This window comes from Lampetra fluviatilis, chromosome 3, assembly GCF_964198595.1.
Source record: "Lampetra fluviatilis chromosome 3, kcLamFluv1.1, whole genome shotgun sequence".
NCBI lineage: Eukaryota > Metazoa > Chordata > Hyperoartia > Petromyzontiformes > Petromyzontidae > Lampetra > Lampetra fluviatilis.
Window position 1 is genome coordinate 24,640,055 of NC_136277.1, and position 20,734 is coordinate 24,660,788.

Below are 20,734 nucleotides of genomic sequence, written 5' to 3' on the forward strand. Positions count from 1 at the left end.
GTGTAAATGCCTCAAGAAGTTCAAAGTGTCAGAACTAAAGCTCCCCGGTATGGTTCAAAGTCAATGGCCCCAGGGCTTCTTCTGAGGGTAAACGCGCCGCCTTGACGCAGATGTGGTCCCGTCTGATCTAAAGGGAGACAATGAGAGGCCGTGGGCTACAATGGGCGAGTTAACAATAGGAGGGTGACCTATGTTTAGACGGCGTGTGGCGTTTGACAAATGACGCGGGCGTCACGCGATGATTTTTATGGTTACAAAGGGAGACCAGAAAAAAAAGTCGCTTCTCTTGTTGGTTGCTTGCTGCTGCTTGCTACTGTGTGTGTGTGGTTGTTGCTACTGTGTGCCAGTGTGTGTGTGGTTGTTGGAGGAGGCTCATGAAGGACGCTGCTACAGGGCATATGGCAGTCGCCCTCCAGCAACAACGAAGGGCAGAGGAGCGACGCTCACAACAACGAGCGGAGCGCCGGGCGGCTACAATGCAGCAAGTTGACAGCTGGTGGTGCATCTACCAGCAGTCATCTCAGTCAGCCAACCCATGGCACCGGCTGGGTCTGTCCTGAGACCTGCACCTAGCCTGGCACAGTAGGGGGCACAGCTGGTGGTGCATCTACCGGTCATCTCAGCCAACCCATGGCACCGGCTGGGTCTGTCCCGAGACCTGCACCTAGCATGGCACAGTAGGGGGCACAGCTGGTGGTGCATCTACCGGTCATCTCAGTCAGCCAACCCATGGCACCGGCTGGGTTTGTCCCGAGACCTGCACCTAGCCTGGCACAGCTGGTGGTGCATCTACCGGTCATCTCAGTCAGCCAACCCATGGCACCTGCTGGGTTTGTCCCGAGACCTCCTGCACCTAGCCTGGCACAGTAGGGGGCACAGCTGGTGGTGCATCTACCGGTCATCTCAGTCAGCCAACCCATGGCACCTGCTGGGTTTGTCCCGAGACCTCCTGCACCTAGCCTGGCACAGTAGGGGGCACAGCTGGTGGTGCATCTACCGGTCATCTCAGTCAGCCAACCCATGGCACCGACTGGGTCTGTCCCGAGACCTCCTGCCAGCAGCGAGCCCTTCGACACGTCACGTGGTCGCCTCAAAGTGCACCTGGCCTGGCACAGGCGCCGTCACTCCGGGGCGAACGGCGGCTAACGTGGTATTGTTTGGTGGCAGTGTCGTTCATGAGCGCGTCAATGTTTAACTTTCCGCGGCAACACCAAAAACAAACGCCGCGGAGGGGAGGGGAGGACCCTTGGACCCGAGGTGGTCTCCCCGCCGCCGCCGCTGCTGCTGCTGCCGACTCAAGCAGCAGGAATGCGGCCGACGCCCAGGCACGCCGGGGCATGCCCTCGACGTCACCGCGCACGCCCGCGACGTCACCGCGTACGCCCCGTGACGCAGCGCGCACGCTGCAGTGACGTCATCGCGCAAACGGGCCGACGTCTCTCGTCGGGGGGTGGTGATTACGTTGCGCGATGACCGCCGCGTCATGGGAGGGGGGGGTGTTACGTCATCGCGCCGAAAGAAACGCGCGACGTGACGTAGCCCGAACGCCCGCGAAATTATACAAACGCTGTCACAAAATCACTTCGCGCTATTGAAATACATTTAAAGCATCTTTATATTCGGCGCGCGTTTAAATTTATAAAAAAAAAGTTTGACGTCACGAACCAACGTACGCGGCGCGCGCGCGGCGAGGATCCCCCCACCCCCCCCTCAACCCCCACCCCCTTCCCGGGTGACGTCACGAGAGCCCACGCCCCCCGCGCTCATTCATTGAAATTCGTGCGCGCGGAGCGGCAGCAACAGCAGCAGCAGCAACAGGTGAGCGGGTGGGTGAGTGACTTGGTGAGTGAGTGAGTGACTGGGTGACTTGGTGAGTGACTTGGTGAGTGACTTGGTGAGTGACTGGGTGAGTGAGTGACTGGGTGAGTGGGTGACTGGGTGAGTGACTGAGTGACTGGGTGAGTGGGTGAGTGACTGGGTGAGTGGGTGAGTGAGTGAGTGGGTGAGTAAGTGACTGGGTGAGCGGGTGAGTGAGTGAGTGAGTGACTGGGTGAGTGAGCGGGTGAGTGAGTGACTGGGTGAGTGACTGGGTGAGTAAATAGCTGAGTGAGTGAGTAAATGGCTGAGTGAGTGAGTGGCCGCGCGGGCGGGTGAGTTAGTTAAGTGAGTGGTAGAGTGAGTGGGTGAACGAGTGGGTGAGTGAGTGGGTGAGTGAGTGAGTAAATGGCTGAGTGACTGGGTGAGTGACTGAGTGAGTGAGAGTGTGATCGGCCCCCTTGGCCGATCGTGTTAATTACATTCCGCCACGTGTGTAATCGCCGACTCCACTTCACGTGGGGCCCTGCTAAAGAAAGGGCGTCGCAACACGCTTCGCTTGGTCGCTGCGATGTCTGCTTTCGATTTAGCGGATAGACGACCAGGGAGGAGACTGCATGGGGGGTCGCATCTAAGTCAAGTGCTGGCCTCAGGTTGCTTGTTGTTGGGCTCGCTCACCTTGTGTCCCACACCCCCCCATCGGTCTTCACCAGGGTTCGACTCCAAGTTCGTGTTTGATTGTAGCTACTGAGATGTAGCCAGAGGGAGCAATACTTAATCTAAGTTGTCTTGTGGTTGTTGTTGTTGTTGTTTGACTTGCATCCCACTGGGATTTTTGCACACAGTGTTGGTGTACGGTGCTTTTTCTGCAATATTTTGCTGTCTTTCTTGGATTTTCTGTTTGCACACAGTCACTTTAAGATGTTATCTTGTTCATGTTTTTGTTTTCTGTTTGTTGCGGTTGCACCCGATTCAAGAACCGAATGGCTCACAGGGCTATACCTAATAAATGAACTTGAACTACTTGTCAACGTGTAGCCCGTGTGGCCCCAAGGGAAGTGGCACCCACAGGAGGAGCCTGTTGCACATATGATGCATAGTTCATGTCGTTTAAATGCAGGTTTATTTTGTTAAATTGTGTTATTGGTGCCCGGTGATCCGTGTGGTCTTAAACTTATAAGTCTTCAAATTATAACAGTGTTATTTTACCAGGTGAGGCCCACTGAGCTATAGATAGCTATTTTTTTAGAAGTGACCTGGCCACAAATGACAGCTCAACGAAGTGGTTTATCACGTGCAAATGTCTAGCAGCCATATACTCTAAACACGTGATGTGGCTTGTAAATGTGGAGGGAAAAACCGGAGGACTGAGAAAAATCCACGAGACCACGGGGAGAGAGAGACACGCAAACTCCAAATATACAGCAGCAGCAGTCGTCAGTGTGTAGGGATTGAACCCACGACCTCTCCTGCACACCAGGTGGTCGTTAACATCTCGCCACCGTGGCGCCCAAAGTCAGGATAATAACTGCGATATTCTTGTAATTGTACCCAGTATATGTCTTATAAATCTATGACACCACTGGCCGCTGAAGGTTCTGGGCCTGTGCAAGGTAAACAAGGCAACTGTTGTGAAATAAACAGGGCAACTGTATGAAATAATCAAGTACAATATCAGTACGCAGACGCCGTCCAGCTGAGATGCAGTACTGGACGACGATGATGATGATGATGTCGGTCTGGGTCAGGTTTTTGTGTTCTTGGTGTTGCATCTTTGGTGTGTTCAGGGTTTATTGTTGTTGACTCCTCGGGGTTGTTCTTCGTTTCCAGGCCTTTTTGAGTTCCGCGAGTACCAAGCTTGAAAACTCTGCACCCCGGGTCATGTCCTCAGAGCTGCCTCCTCGGCCACCGCGGGTCATCAGAGACGCGAGCCGTGACATCATCTACTCACGAGGCCGCCTCCTGGGCAAGGTGAGAGAGCGAGAGAGCGAGCGAGCGCTTCTGGTGATTTGCACTCGGTTGCATGCGTGTTGAACGTCTGTCGCACCGTACATAGCCAGCTGTGTTCATCGGAGGTGCGTTGGCACGACGGGGAGCGAGCACTTAGGGTGGAACTGCCAGTTGTTACAGCCGGTCAACCCCGTGGCACCTGGGTCTGTTCTGTGAGCCCCTGCCACAGCGAGCCTTCGATAACTTCAAGTGGCCTCAAAGTGCACATAGCCTGGCACAAAGCGCCGCGGTGACGACACCACCACTTCGTGGCGAACATCGTGGTTGTTGTTGTTACTGTTGCTATTGCTGCTGATGAATTGATGAAGGTGGTGGTGGTGTTGTAACTATTGCAACTGATCACGCTACCACTTCTGTTTGCACTATTGCTGCTACTGCTGCATTGTACTACTGCTACTGCTGCTGGTGATCATGACAAGCGTAGCAGTGATGGTAATGCTGTTGCTGTTGCTACGACCACTGCTGCTACTTCTGGTGATACTGCCGCTAATTACATCACCGTTGCTGCTGGGCTAGTATTGTCGCTGAATATGATTATTGTTCTGCTGCTGACGATTTTGTTGCCCTGATCACCGCTGTCCTTTGTGCTGTCTGTCTCAGGGAGGTTTTGCGCGATGCTACTTGGTGACTGAGGAGTACACTGGCTGCCACTTCGCCGCGAAAATCATCACTAAGCAGAGGGTTGAGAAGCCAGGACACAGAGCAAAGGTGAGGGTCTGGTCTCACGGTGACCGTACCGGAGAAACACCGAGCCAGCCAGCATGGCTGAAGCCCTGGGTTAGAGGTACAGTCTGTTCTCCTGTATCGCGGTAGTTGCGTTCCTGAAGAACTCCGCGTTATGGAAAAATGCATTATAGTAAATAATATATAATACTAGCCTGTTGCCCGTCCAAGGACGGGTGTATTGCAGTAAATCTGAAACTTGCAAGCGGAAAGCAGACCGCGATGTGATATTCATTGCATCAATGCGTGTGCAATTTGTAAGGGCGCGGTGACACAGACCTATTTCATTTTAAGTTTATAATCCCTTGTTCATCACGACGTCCTTTTTACTTTAATGTCTCAATATCGTTACGGAGATCGCGTGACGTGAGGGTTCTGCCTTTGTAGTGAGGGTTGTAAGTTGACGCCGAGGAGGGGGGAGGAGGCGCCTCAGCCCCCGATGTGGAATGACGTCAGCCGCTAATGAGGGGGGCTGGTGGACGTGGAGTGACGTCACGAGCGTTGCACACAGACATTCTTGGCTCATTATAGTAGGTAATAATAATGGGGGGGGGGGTGTCCATTTGGAGGACGTCACCTGCTCATGAATGTTAATGAGGGGGACTGGTCGAGTGTTAAGGACATTCCTGGGTGATTATAGTAGGTATAGGATAAAGCAGAGTCCGTGATAACACGTGAGATGCATATGCAGGCTGAACAAAGACTGGGGTGCATAGGTAGCATCTAGAAGCATCCAGCAGCATCCCGCCTTGTGTGATGTTACGCCGAGGCAGCCGTACAACCGCTTATTCCTACTCACGCGACGCAGTTCTGTTCACTCGATCGCGTTGTATTCAATTCGCACCCACAGTATAAAAAATGTGTGCCCTAATATATGAATCACGTTACATAAAATTTGCGTTAGGAAAACATGCTGTATTGGGAGAAATGTTCAAGTTGCGAGCCTTTGTGTCTCTCTTGCGAGGCTCATAGTGATCGTGCCAGAGATAGTCAGCACTGCGAGATTGATGGTGCACCTGAAAGTTTAAGAAGTTAAAGTTTCTCTTCGCGTATACAGCCGATGGGGCAGCACGCATCTCTGTTGCTGGCCCCAAGCCAGAAGTGGATATTCCACATTGCCATAGCAGGAACCAGTCTTCCCTACACGATGCCCAATCATCATTAACCTCCCACATCGCAGTGATGATCATTTTATCAACCCCAGAGAGGATGATTATGATGATGGGAAAAGCCAACCCACAACCTGGAGTTGAACTCAACACTTTTCTTTGCCACCCAGACGGATGAAATGATAGTCATAATTCAGAAAAGCCAGTGACTCTTTCATTATAACTCTCGCCAAGAAAAGTTGAGGTTACACGATAGCTGAGGAATTTACGAGGAAATGAAAGAGACCTTTAAAAATAGCTCAAATATTTACACACGTGCATAGTTTCCCTGTAACGTCGCTGTTAGCTTCACGCCCATGGCGCCTGGGTCACGGTCACAGTCAAGTGACGGAGTTTAAGCCAATCGAGCGCCAAGAATGATGTCTCCTCATGGAATAATTTTTGGGTTTTTCCAGGCTAAGATACATTTTTGGAAACTTATTTTTTGTTAACGCTTTCTTTTAGAAGAAACCAAACTATTTTATATGTAGACCATGAAGGGTGTTGCTCTCTTCGTCTCGTTAAAAAAACATTACTTTTACAGCAAATAGCAAGTATTGTATCTCAATATTATTTTAAATTGTTTGTGTTAGTCAACGATCCATGTGAGCAGTAGCAGAGCACTGCCACAAAACCATTTAATGTGGAGTGCGCCTCTAACTTTTGAAATGTTTTACAAGTATTTTAGAAGCAGGAAAGGCTGACTGAGTCACAGGTTTCCTGTTGGTTATTTGGATGTCGAATTCTTATCGAGATCCATTAAAGTGATCAGCTGGAACAGCAGCAGCGTCATCATCATCAGCAGTAGCAGCGTCGGCAGTATCATCAGCATCAGCGTGTTTACAAATCTATGCGCTTGTTTACATTTATTGCTGTATAGATGTGTCTGAATGTTTATCTGTGTGTGTATAAGTTGTGGGGAGCGGCATCGTGGTTCGGTGTGCTGCGCAACGAATCTGGAGACCTGAGTTCCTGCTCGTGGCCAAAACCAGTGAAAATTATCTGAACAAGTCCTGGACCTTCCCTAGATCGATTTGGCCTCAAATGAGTACTTGGTGTGGTGTGTAAACATTTCCGCTCGGAAGACAAAAGCGGCTGGGCGTGGTGCTGGCCTCTGTGCCAGCTTTCGTAAGTGCTCGCTAACAACACTTGCCCCAAAAAGTCTGTTACAGCTATACAGGGGGATCTTTGTGTATGGGTAGTGGTGGTGCAGTGGTTCATGCACTGCACTATGATCTCAGTGGTCAGGGTTCAATTCCCTGTCATTAATGACATCAGTGGAAAGTGGAATCTGAACTTGTTGCGATCTCAGTTGCCTGGTGTGGTGTGTAAACATCAGCACTGGGGAGGCAAAGGGGTGACCTCACGTGGTGCCGACCTATCCACCCCTTCGCCTACCACAGTGGTCGTAATGGGTGCTCGTTAACGGCACTTACCCCCATGGAACACGAGACTAACTTGGGGATCTGTGTTTGTGTCTGCATTTCAGATTGAACAAGAAATTTCCCTTCACCGAAAACTGCACCATCGCCATATCGTCCAGTTCATATCCAGCTTCGAAGATGAAAACTTCATCTACATCATCCTGGAGCTGTGCAGTGGACAGGTGCGAGAGACGAGGAAGGGGAGACGAGAGGCACGGGGAGGATGGGGGAGAGACATGGGGGAAGAGAAGGTAGAGATTTGGAGAAGGGAAATACGGAAAGATGTGAGGGAGACACTGGGAAGGAAGGGGAGAGCGGGTGGCATGGAGTCCTGAAGAGAGATATGAGCTACACAGTAGAAAGGGAGACATGTAGAAGGGGAAGACACATGGGAGTGACTGGAGGCTTGTAAACTCACAATAACCTTTGTTTTTTTCCAATTCCCAGTCCCTGGCACACATGCTCCGATCGAGGAAGGTTCTGACCGAGGCGGAGGTGAAGTACTATCTGCGGCAGCTCATCTCGGGCCTGCGATATCTACACCAGTGCGGCATGGTACATCGGGATCTGAAGCTGGGTAAGTGTCTGCACATGAACATACTTACAAACGAGTGCGCACATATATATGAACATACATACACACACAGACACAGTATACACACACAGCATGAGAAACAGCCACCATGTGACGGTGACATCATCATGGCGCATGTGCCAGGCTAGGTGAAGCTTCAAGCTGCTTTGGGGCCATGTCATCTTTGAGAGCCAGAGCTTCGTGCGGAGCGACAGGCCATACAGTTTCCACACAGCGTTGTTATACAGCTGATGAAATTATAATGCTGCTTGACTGATTCCGAGTAGAGAACTCTCCTGCCAAACCAGAGTTGGTCATCAGCGCACTGCCCACATACAGGAACTCCTCCACCCTCTTCACAACCACCACATTACTCACGGAGCGGGGTAGGGGTGTGGCGTGCGATGACATGGGGTACACAGGCTGGCGTTTTGTTTCGTGGCAAGCTCTAGGTTCAGTGGTAGGGTAGCTGATACGACCCCTTACACTCACTCTATCCTATATGTAACACTAACGATACCTCTAACTTTCGCTCGAACAACACGAATTCTAACACTAACCATAACCCTAGCTCTCACCCTAACATTAACCCGAACAATAGCCTCGATACTAACACGACCCTTAACAATAACAGACAGTAGGCGTGGCACTAATACACACCCTAATGCTAGCACTACACTGAACACCACCAAACACTAGCCCTAACACTAATCTTCGCCCTAATGCTAGAACTAGCCCTAACATGAGCCCTACCCTGGTTTTTTTATCCCAGGAAACTTCTTTGTCACCGACTCGATGGAGGTGAAGATTGGAGACCTGGGCCTGGCGACCACATTGGAGCCTCCAGAGATGAGGAAACGGTGTGTTCTGTCTGAGTGGACCCAGGGGTTAGACAGTGCACCCACTCAATGGGGACGTTATTAATTTCAGCGTTATCAAAGATCATGACCGTTGGTGTTCAGTGTGACTCGTTGCTCGTTTGTATGACCCAAATAACTGCAATAACAGTTGTATACTCATGATAATATCGGAAACTACTTAGCCAAAATAATAACTTACACACGTGTAAGAAATATAGTTACTGAACAAAACACGCACAGTTTGTGACACACGATGGTTGTGGCCTCGGCTGTCCAATGGAGTTTGATGCGGCTCGCATGAGATCAAGTGACTTTGTATGGTGCAGTGTGTGTGTCGTCACGTGCATATGTGTGCACACTTCTTGCCGTGTGTTTACATTTATACGTTTGTGTGTGTGTCTTTGGCTTTGATCATCCTTTACAGCACTGTGTGTGGAACCCCCAATTACTTGGCTCCGGAGGTTCTGAATAAGCGAGGTCACGGTCCTGAGGCTGACATCTGGTCACTGGGGTGTGCCGTGTACGTACACGCATACCAGCATGGAGCGCACACATACCAATTCCACGCATATCAACACACGCGTAAACACAAACCTACACGTAAGCACAATCCCACGCATACCAATACGCACATGCCAACAAAAACAACAATATCCCATATAGCCTTAACAGACCTTTGAGGCAAGTGCTGTCAGCAAGCACATCATGAAGGCCAGCACACGAGGGGGTGGTGTGACCAGAACCATGCCCTTTGTCTCCCCAGTGGCGATGTTTACACATCGCACCAAGTATGCAATTGAGGGGAGACCCAGGATCGGTTCAGATAGTCGTCACTGGTATTGGCCGTGAGCGGCAATCGAACTCTGGTTTCTGGGTTCGTAGCACCGTGCACTAACCACGGTGCCACCGCTGCCCATATGCCAACCCACACATACACCAAACCACACACACGCATATCAACCCACACACACACCATCCCACAGACATGCATTCCAACCAACCCACGCACATGCATACCAACCCATCCACATGCATACCAATACACACATTACCCATATACACACACGCCGACTCGCACGCATAACTGCAAAAACCTACACACCAACGTTGATGTTGTTCTTGTAGGTTTACCATGCTCGCCGGGCGCCCTCCCTTCTCGACCTCTGACCTCGCCAACACCTACGCGTGCATCCGGAGCGGGCGCTTCAACTTCCCACCCTCGCTCTCCCATGCCGCCCGTGACCTCTTGACCTCTGCACTCACCCCTGACCCTGACCTCCGGGCGTCCCTGCTCGACCTTCAGTCCCACCCCTTCCTTACGCAGGTACGGTGATGACTTAATGATGGCAATTCAGGGATGCATAGAGGCAGGTTTTCGAGTGTTGTGCCTGGGTGCAAGCTCAGGGTCTCTGGTGAAATTAATTTTGGCTTGATTGGATTCATAATGGCAATGTCAGGTTAAAAATTAGTAAGATATAAAAAATACTTTTTTTTAAACACACTTTAATGAAATGTACCGTACGAGTCATGGCAGAACTCCGCGACTCCAGGAAGTGGCCCCGAAGCTTGCCATAACGTATGGGACCGTGGTGATTTACAGCCAACGTTAGTTGAGCGTGGACAATTAGATCCAAATCCGAAACATAACATATAAAAAAGATGGTTTAAAATATTTATTTTGTATTTTTAATGATAGAATATAGTATTGTCATCAGTATGACATACGTATACCAAGTTTGCAGTCGATACCACATTGGGAAGTGGGTTAAAATTTGGTTACAGGATTTGAGGATACGACAACAACAGAGTGAGTTAAATAAAAAGCGTGTAATTACTGCGTGTCTGTGTTAAATACAGTATTTCAGTTTATGTTTGTTTCTGTATGCATACATATCCATGCATGTCTGAGTGTTTAACTATATGTAAATGTGCTCTACATGTGTTTTGCTTGTCTGCCTCTTAGGGTTTTGTTCCGGATCGTCTCCCCACATCCTCGCATCTCTCCCCTCCCATCTTCCGGACACCGAGCTCCGCCGGTCGACTCCTCCGGAAAGCTGCGGCGACCATCTTCCGCCGGAAGCCTCGTGGTGAGGACAATTTCACCGGAACATGCGAGCACTGAACACACGATGATCTGGAACACACGGTAATCCGGAACACATGGCTGTCCGGAACACAAACAACAATCCTTCAGAACACAAGAGGATTTGGAAAAAATGAGATAACAGAAAACACACAACAATCTATAACGCGATCATTGAGAACACAGGACAATCCAGAACACAAAGGACACGGAAATGCACAACACTCCATTTTAATTCTTGAACTCAGCAGCCTTGTTTGACCCCCCCTCCCACTTTGCAGGGTCAGATACTGTCGATCGCAATGGCGACGGGGGTCAAAAGATGGTGACTAGTGACATGCTCAAGGCCGGGCTGAACTGCGCGTCATGTCAAACGGGAAGCAACACTGAGGTAATGGTCGTGGTGGTGGTGATATTGGTGTGATGGTTGTGGTGATATTGCTCGTGGTGCTATTGAAGGTCCTTATGCTGATGTTCGTGTTCATATTCGTGATGGTGCTGATGTTGGGGTTGATGTTTTCCAGGTTTGCTTGAGGACAGATCTATCTCCAACGGAGGACAGAGAATCCAGTGAGAGATGTACTGGAGAGAGAACCATTATCAGCAGCAGCAGTAGCAGCAGAAGAGAAAGCAGTGATTGTGAGTGGCCTCCTTAACACCTCAAACACCTTATACAGCCCCTCCCTTTGTCAATCCACGGCTGGGTGATGAAGGCCTCCCCCGTGGTTGTCATGGTGGTTATTTGACAATATTTTACCGCACTGGCCAGTGAGGGATGGTGAAGGGGGACCGAGGAGCGGTGCAGTTATCACTCACCACTGATGAGAGCCATGGTTGGGAATCTTCACGTAGGTTGCTCCTAACATCTGCTCGGACAACCATAATAATAACAATTTGATTCGTTTATCAAATCTGTGCATGTTATCTACCAACCCTTACCTCTAAAGCGCTGGGCTATATGTGCGAGTCATTACCGCTGACTCAACTCAACACCTGCAATATTTGCCCAGCCCCTCCATGTTCATGGCGATGTTCACGTTGGTGACAATGATTGATGTTGTGGTTGAATTTCTAGGCTTGGACTCACCGCCAGGCCCCACCACCGACGTCGTTGGAGCGTCCATGTCTGCCCTCAGGGTGTGCCTGAAGCACGTGGCGACATGCCACCTACCCCCACTACAACAACAGCAGCAGCAGCACCAAAGTTGTGATGAAAAAAGCCAAAACGAACAAAGTTGTGAGGAACACGCACTGATAAAACAACATGAGCAGGAACAACCGCAACAAACACGTGAAACAAGAAAGCAAGAGGAACAAAATGCCCACGAACAAAGGCCAAAGGAACTGGGACTCCAACCGCAGCAGCAAGAAAAAGTGGATTCTGAGAACAAGGTGCCACCGGGAGATCAGGGGTCGTCAAAGAGACGGGGCCTGTGGGTCACCAAGTGGGTCGATCACTCGAATCGCCTGGGGTTTGGATACAAGCTGAGCGATGGCAGCGTTGGAGTTCTGTCAAACGAAGGCAGCCACTTCCGCCTGCTCTCAGATGCCACGTACGTTTACTTTTTAATTTAGTTTCATTTTTATCGGGCTTTTTACTTTTGGGTCCTCGGTGTGCACCCCCTTAGAGGTGCTTGGAAGCCAATGATAAGGGGGAAAAGTGATTGGATTATGGTTAAATGTGTGGCCTGTTTGCTCGCACTAATTTGATTTTAAAAAAGCTATATTTGTATGTATAAGTTGAATGAGACATTATTTGACCGAATCTGAAAAAACAACAAGTTTTAAGGTTTTTGTTAAATGTTCCTGTAAAAAATACTTGAGTTGAAAAAGTTAAACATTTATTAATCATGATAAAAGTTTTTGGGTTAGATTGCGTTATTTATAAATGTGTCGCAACTCTCCACCACCCGACACGGCCAATCAGTAAAAAATTTGTCACGTTGACTAAAGACAAAATAGTTGACTACTTTAGCCCCCACCGGTGTGTTGAAGAGTGAATCCACAACATTTACTATTTTTGAGTACGAATTTCGCTGGTAATTACATCCAGCATCATCGGGCAATTTGCCAGAATTTGTATTCTGGCAAATAGTATTCTGGCACATTGCCCGATGACGCTGGATGTAATTACCAGCGAAACTCGTACTCAAAATTTTTTTATGTTGTGGATTCACTCTTCAACCGGTAGGCTAAAGTAGTGAACTATTTGTCTTTTGTCAACGTGACACATTTTTTGCTGATTGGCCGTGTCGGGTGGTGGAGGGTTGCGACACATTTATAAATAACACGATTTAACCCAAAAACCTTTATTATGAATTTATTAATCTATCAACATTGAAACATAATCAAATATTTAAATGGATATGTCCATTTCCTTTTCTTTGAGCCTAGCAAAAGCACACTGTATGGTGTTTTATTTTGTCGCAACCACTTAATTTTTGCATCAAATCAGTTTATCGATGAAGGCGTTTTTCACAGGGGCATTGTGGGTAATGTATCTTTGTTTCTAATGCAGGACTGTTCAGCACCAGGCTGAGGTGGGCACAGCAACGACCTTTGATCTGACCTCTCCCCCGCGTCACATGACCCGGGTTGTGGCGACGCTGCGATATTTTACTCAATTCATGGATCAACATCTCCTTGAGGTAAGTGGAAATCGGTGCTATCGCAATTGTCAACAGCAATAGCATTAACATTGCCAAAATCTACTACAGCAGTGTAATTGCCATGAACAACAAAACTAGTGTCGACATCGTCATCAAGCCACGGTCTTTCTTCTGCTTCCTCCCCCTCCTAACGCTGTTGTTGAACACTTTCTGTGATTGGCCAGGGAGTGGACGCTGCCAGCCAACGGGTGGAGAGGAGGAGCGACGAGGGCATATTCCTGGTCCAGTGGGTGAAGACGGACCGCGCCGTTTTGATGCTATTCAGCAACAACACTGTGCAGGTACCACAACACGATTATTGACAATTCTTAATTGATCGTTTTGGGTCAGATTGCACAAATAAAATGCATGTGTCGTACACTGCCTCCACCCGACACACAGCCAAGAAATAAGTTGACACGTGATGAACAAACGTGCCAGTTTTATTACTGCTTCAGGAGCACCACCAGTGCGTTGGAGAGAAATCTCACAATATTTAAATGGGTACGGCATTTCGCTGATAGTTACAACCAGCATCATAAGGCCATAGCCAGAATTGTAAAAATATCCCCCCAATCGAACTCTGTGTTGATAGTTATATGTTCAGAGAGTACATCGTTTTTTTTAATTGAACTTTCTTTGAGTTTAAAATGTTCGTAGAATTTAATTTCATGATTCGAGCTGCGTGCTTTCTCTCATCTCCTATTCACTGCTGCACCCGCGATGTATATATTTGAACAAATGTAGAATATTTGGGGCTCTTGACAATGCATCGATACATCTCGCGATACGTGCATGTTTGATTTTGATAGTTTACGATGCACGCAGATTATACGTTGTTACATTGAGACTGATGGTGAAAACGAGATTGGTGAAATGACACTGAATGAGAAACGATGCAAATAAGACAGTAAAATATAATAACCCAATTTAACTTTTAACATTTCCCCTTTCAATCTTGGAACTTATATTCATGCAACATGCAACTATTCAACATTTAAAGAAGGAACTTATTTCGTTTCATGGAAGTCGACATCAACATTCATTTACCCAAAGTGTTTGTATGTGCGGTAGTGAGATGTTAACTACCTCGCCTGGTATACAGGAGGTCATGGTTTCGATCCTGACCTTGACGTCTGTATATTTGGAGTTTGCATGTCTCTCTCCCCGTGGTCTTGTGGAATTTTCTCCGGGTCCTCCGGTTTTTTTCCTCTATATTTAGAAACATGCATTTAGAGTATTTGGCTGCAATAAATTTACACGCGATGAGCCACTTCGTTGAGCTATCATTTTTGGCCAGGTCGCTTCTGAAAAAGAGCTACATAGCTCGGTGGGCTTATCTGGTAAGATAAAAAATAATTTAGTTTTAGTTTAATCACCTGAGGCCCTGACCTCTTTGACTGCCTTCTTTAACCCCTGGATCCTTTGTCGCCTTCCAGGTGAACTTCTACCATGACCACACGAAGGTCGTCGTGTTCGGGGAGAGCAAGGGAGAGGACAAACTCCTCACGTTCGTGAACGATCGCCGCGAGGCGTCCGATTACAGCGCGCAGCAGCTGGGAGACTCGCCCCATCGCGCGCTCATCCGGACGAGGCTCGCTTACGCGCTGGGGCTGCTCGTAACGCAGCAGCAGCAGCAGGAGAAACCGTAGTAGCCACCTTCGTCGTCGTCATCGGTAGTGGCGATGATGTTATTTGCAGCATCAGTGTAAGCAGTAGCTGCACCATCATCATCATAATCACCATAATCACCATCATCATGATAATCATCCATTACCAGCAGCAGCAGCATTTTTATCAGCTGCTTCACACTCATCATTAGCAGCACTGGCAGCATGTTCATTTTTTGTCGCATCATTATTATCTGTTATGAATAGCAACATTATCATCATTAGCAACGGCATCATTAACAGCGGCCTTGGAATTTTCCTATCATTAACAGCAGCAGCAGCAGCATAGTCATCAGCAATAGTAGTCGCAGCAGTCCTGTTGTCCCGGTCAAAAAAAAATATTGATTTGTTCCCTCCGACATTAGCTCATGTGAATCCCTTTCGAGATGTCTAGACCCCAGGGCTCCAACCTTGAACTCAGGACCTTGGTAGTTTTGGATTAGTATTCCTCACATAGCCATTATTAACATAATACGGCCAATATAAAATCCCCCCGAGTATATCAGCTCTTGGGCATTGAACCCAGGTCGTCAGTGGTGCTGGCTCCGTGTTTAACACGGCCCCTGAGCTACCTCGCCAACTATGACGGAGCCTTAAGTTTCACGTAAATTAATGTAAGAAAAATAACGTGCTTTTATTGTTTTAAGTTAATAAATGTATGCTGTTAAAAGCACTCTCCAAAAGACGAGTATTACTCACATCGTAGTAACACATCTGGGCTGGGTGACTTGGGCCGTCCAACATTTGTTCAACTTTTTGGTAATGAGACGCTTTCTGAAGACACTACCGGCAATATTCCATTGATGTTTGTTTTAAAAGTTTTTCCATTTGATTTAAAAAAATTCTAATTAGTCTGTTGTCAATCCACTGCTGGATGAAGCCACCCCCCCCTCGCCCCCCAGTCCATGTTTGTCGTGGGGGTTGTTTGACCATGCTTCACCACGTGGATCAGTACTGGTTGGGGTTAGCTGTGGCCAGCAATCCAGCTCAGGTCGCTGGCTTCACTGTGCAGTGCGCTAACCACTCCCCCCCCCCGCCCCCCTGTCACATTTGATCGAGGATACTGAAGGTTGCTGCAGAAAGTGGCTTTGTAGTCACGCATTCAAACGAGTGACGTCCTTGCCACAAGTTGACGTCAATACAGTGATACCTGAAAGTCCATTCTTATCTACAGAAGGTTAAAACTTGTTGGGCAGCCCGGAGCACAGGCCTGTGTGCAGCTACCGTAGACGAGCCATTTGCTACTTTGTTTGGGGGTCTCTATTTATAAATTATGTTTTTTTTAAGTTATAGATCTATTTAAAGATGTTGGAAAACGCTCGTGCGTAAAATGCGCGTCTATTTAAAGTGTTTGTTTTTCCTGACAAAGTTGGAGTTTCTACTTCAAGGGTTTTGGGGTGGTGTCAATTCGGTATGGTAATGATGCATCAATATTACACGACATGTATCGAACAGTGTGGATCTTATTGTTTAAGGTGTATGCAAATGATATGCTAATGTTGTAATTAGATTAATATTGTGTACAAAACTACGACCGATAACGAAAAACACGAGACCAAATTTTTTTTAAATTAAATTATTAGTTTTGCACACTTAGTGCTCACCTCTATTGGTGACCCTGTAGTGTAAATTCCACATTCCTATCCAGGAACCAGTTCACAGGAACCACTGTGAGTTGACCCCATTCGGGTATTAAACTTATGATTTATGTCTGTGAGTGCAGCACTCCGAAGTGACCTTTCAGCGATATTTGTGATTTGATTATTTATTTCACGGATTAATGTATTGTAATGTCTCATTTTTTTGTTATTTAATATTTCGTACAGCAGCTACGCGACACCTTAGGTGTTTTTGGTTTTAATATTTAAGTGAAATTTATTTTCACATTTAAGTGAACATTTTAAGTGTAATTTCGTGGCACTTTTTGAATTAAAAACGGCGACTTAAATTTTAACACTTAAAACACTCCAATGTATATATTTTAAATAACTTAATGTATTCACCTCTGTTGATTTTTTAAAATAGAAAAATAAAGGTGCGTTTTGTATATATGTTTCAAAGCCTATGTGTTGTGTATGAATGCTTGTGTTGTGTGGGGAGCGGTAGTGTAATGGTTACCTCGCTGCACTCCAAACCTGGCGACCCCAATGATTCCCGCTCATGGTCAACACCAGTGACAATGATCTAAACCCGTCCTGGGCCTCTCCTAGGTCGACTTGGCCTCAAATGAGTACCTAGTGTGGTTTGTAAACTCATCGCCACCCGGAAGACAAAGGCGGCCGGGCGTGGTCCTGGCCTTTCACCCCCCTCGTGTGCCGTGCCGGCCTTCATCGTTGCTCGCTAACAGCACTTACCTTAACAGTCTGCTAAGGCTATGCGGGTGATCTTTGTATGTATACGTGTGTGTGTGTGGTCTGGGTTTGTTGCGTATAAGATCAAACAGGGAGTGGCTCTTAATCAAATAATGAAGGGGCCCGGGTCGTCTGGCAGGTCTGGAAAGCCACGAATGCCAGGCTGTTTGTGAACGCCGTCTCCTGAGCGACATGAGGCGGGTGCGCTTTGTGTGCCTCTGCCCTCTTTTTTTAGACGATGATGAACGTCCGTGGCGAGACACGGGAAAGGCTAACGAGCCAAATTCTTATACCAGGTGTTGGCTAAAGTGGCTTTTGGAATTTAGTAATTTCATGACGTGACGTTAAAGCTTAAGTGGGCCACATTAAACATTTGGGGTTCGAAGCGGCTGCAAGGGTGTGGTGTGGTGATTGCCATAGCACCCACTGGGAACGTGGAAGGATGCAGGCTCAACTGCTGAGTCAGTTTCCTCCTCCTCCTGTGAGCTGTCCACGGGTGCTCGGGGATACAAACAACACGCGCACAACATCCGTGGAAGAAAAACCAATTAAGCAACCCCAAGGTAAAGAGGTGTAAATGGTGTCTGGAACTTTGTCGGCTTTGGCAATTCGGAGTTCCAGGTGAGGATGTCTGTGCCGTAGACTGCTCACTGCGCGTTTCAAACGAGTAGACGAGTGAAAAATGTGTAAGGGGACTCCTCTACTTACGAACGAGTTGGGTGCCAGAGGTCTGTTCGTAAGTCGAGTTGTTCGTAAGTCCAACTTTTTTCTCCCGTCGATTCCAAACTTGTTGTACGGCGTGTACACCAAACACGGGGAATGGCTTTAAAAGTTGTATAATCTCCTCGAGATGTCACTGGTTCTTAATGTTGTGCAGATATCGATGCCATCACCGCCATCTATTGCGCAGCGGTTGAACTTACGACTCTCGGTCCGAACAGGCTACTGGACATGCGGACACGTTTGTTCGTATCTCTGAAAGTTCATAAGTCGAATGTTCGTAAGTAGATGAGTCCCTATATGGTCAAATTATTATCTTCGACCAGTGATCAGTGCGTTTTTAGTTACTAGATATAGTTACAATAAAATAATGCTGATATACAGTAACGCCTGTCCTAGAAACATCAATCCAAGGCACTTTACAGTCAAAAGAAGTAGTGTAATAAACTGATCACGAATATTAACACAATTCTATAAAAACTACATTTTATATTTAAACATACAACCTGAACTAATGATATAAGAATAAAAACACACCAATGGACCACTGAATCCCCGATTGGTTTGTCCAGTGGAATCTAGAACCATCGAAAACAAATCCCGTGTGAGATTTTAAAATTCATATTCAGCAGCTATTAGCTATACACTGCTGGATGAAGGCCTCTACACTGTCACCATCCATCACGGTCCTTGCGATGCCATGCTCCACCACCACCAACTCACTGCTGCATCTATCTCCACGGATGCGTATCCGCTTGGGTGCGTTTTTTCTCTCTCCTTCGGCTGCCGGAAGAGCACACGATCAGAATGGGTGACGAAACGTTCAGGAATGTCACCAGTCTCGTCCATTGCCCTCCCCCTTCCTTGTATCGTATCCTGCCAAATAAAAACCGCACTTCCTTTTCTTATTCATTCATGATTTGCGTGTTCTGCAATCCACGAGTTCATTTTAAGTTGTCAGTGTAATTCTCTCTCAATGCCTCTGTGCACACAGGCAGAAGGTATAGATTTTAAAAAGATTATCCATTGCCAATGACGGATTCTTTATTGTCGTGGTTCGCACACTGGGCAATGAAACCGATAACCCGAGTTTCATACCTGGCCACAGCCAACATCAGCAGCAGTGCTCATCCACTACAAAGATCCCCCGTGTAGCTTTAAGACTGTTGGGGGCAAGTGCTGTTAGCGAGTACCTATGAAGGCCGGCACGGCACACGATGTGGGTGGCCAGCAACCACGCCCAGCCGCCTTTGTCTCCCCAGTGATGATGTTTACATACCGCACCAGCTACTAATTTGAGGCCTAGTCAACCTAGGGGAGGCCCAGGGCCGGTTGTGGCTTGGCTCTCCAACACACCGGTGTGCTGTACTAGTGACGAATTGGCGACGTTCTGTTTACGTTGGCTGTCGTGGTGGCCGGGTTTTAACGACACATTTATATATTTACGCGATCTAACCCAAAAAAAATCCCTTTATGTAGTTGGGGTTTTACAATGCAACACAAGCCCAAAAGTTAATCTTTAGTTCACGACACATGCAGAAAATCTCATGTATAAACCTATTAGTGTTCTGATGAACTGGAATTACGCTACCTCCAGCCAGTAGAGGCTGCTACACTCGCCTCAATGTTCCAAAAATCATTCCTTCTCACCCCGAATCGTAAAAAAATTATCGGTATCGCAAGGGGGTGGTGAATCATTCCACCACTACCGACAGCTTTCACTACCATTTGAAGGTTTGTCAGGTATTGAGCTACTGATTACATTAAAAAGGCCAGCCCACAGTACTTTACACCGGTGAGAAAAATGCTAGTTGACAAAATCATTCTTCCCTGTTCGAGGCACAGCGGTGTGGAGGAGGGGTTTGTCCAATAGTATTAATATGACCCCAACAGTATGTACAGCTGTTTATTTATCTCGCCATCAGTTCACTCTGGCCGAGCTGTGGTTTAGTTCACTTCATATTAAGCTTCACCAACAACCTGCACTGACCAGCGTGGCGAATTGCGGTCAAATCCAGCACTCCACACGATCCACAATGGAGTGGGAAGGCCCTCATACAGGCGGTGCCAAAAGGGCTATACGTACGTGGTCTCAGGGTGTTAAAGAATAATAAAAACCCAAGGGTATGCACATTCTAAACCCCCATTTGCATAGCAATTCATAAGGTTGTTTTTATAGGTACTGTACACTGAATGTCATGTAGAGTTCACTTACGAAACCGTAATAAGGCCTGAGTGTTGCAAACTTAAAACCCTTTATAGTTTTATGCCCAGCACTTGTCAAAGTTTGTAAAATACCGATGCGCCTTCATAGAAATGGGTATTTCGGTATGCAACAATCCAGCAATGCATCGATGACTGGTTCTTATGATCATGTGTGTAACCTAATCTTGCATTTGAAAATCAGTTATTTAACGTGCATGCAAGTTCCATTTATGCTAATAGCGTGCAAAGATGCAAGAAAAATAATAATGTATAAACACAAGAACCAGACTCTTCAAACAGAATCGCTTCTCTCCATCGTGAAAATTACTCGAATTGCTGCGGTCGAGCAGGGTTAAACATGCCTAGGATGCGTCAAGTTCAATCGTGTCCTTAAGCGGAGTCGGTGAAACTGAGTCACCCAGGTAATACATTCCTGGGACTTAAGACAGAAACCAAGAGCCTGCCAAGAACAATAAAAACACACACCGTCAACGTCTTCAGCC

General features: G+C 47.4%; 1 protein-coding gene across 1 annotated transcript; it reads left to right on the top strand.

Annotated features, from left to right (window-relative positions):
* The first annotated feature begins 1,785 nt into the window (after positions 1-1,785).
* Positions 1,786-17,025, top strand: LOC144955639 (serine/threonine-protein kinase PLK3-like). The gene is made up of 15 exons (XM_078885810.1): positions 1,786-1,818; positions 3,646-3,786; positions 4,426-4,533; positions 7,186-7,302; positions 7,568-7,697; positions 8,467-8,554; positions 8,979-9,074; positions 9,680-9,878; positions 10,518-10,641; positions 10,919-11,028; positions 11,162-11,276; positions 11,713-12,190; positions 13,156-13,285; positions 13,471-13,587; positions 14,725-17,025. The coding sequence occupies exons 2-15, from the start codon at positions 3,697-3,699 to the stop codon at positions 14,935-14,937; spliced, it is 2,115 nt and encodes a 704-aa protein (XP_078741936.1). The 5' UTR covers positions 1,786-1,818; positions 3,646-3,696; the 3' UTR covers positions 14,938-17,025.
* Positions 17,026-20,734: the final 3,709 nt, after the last annotated feature.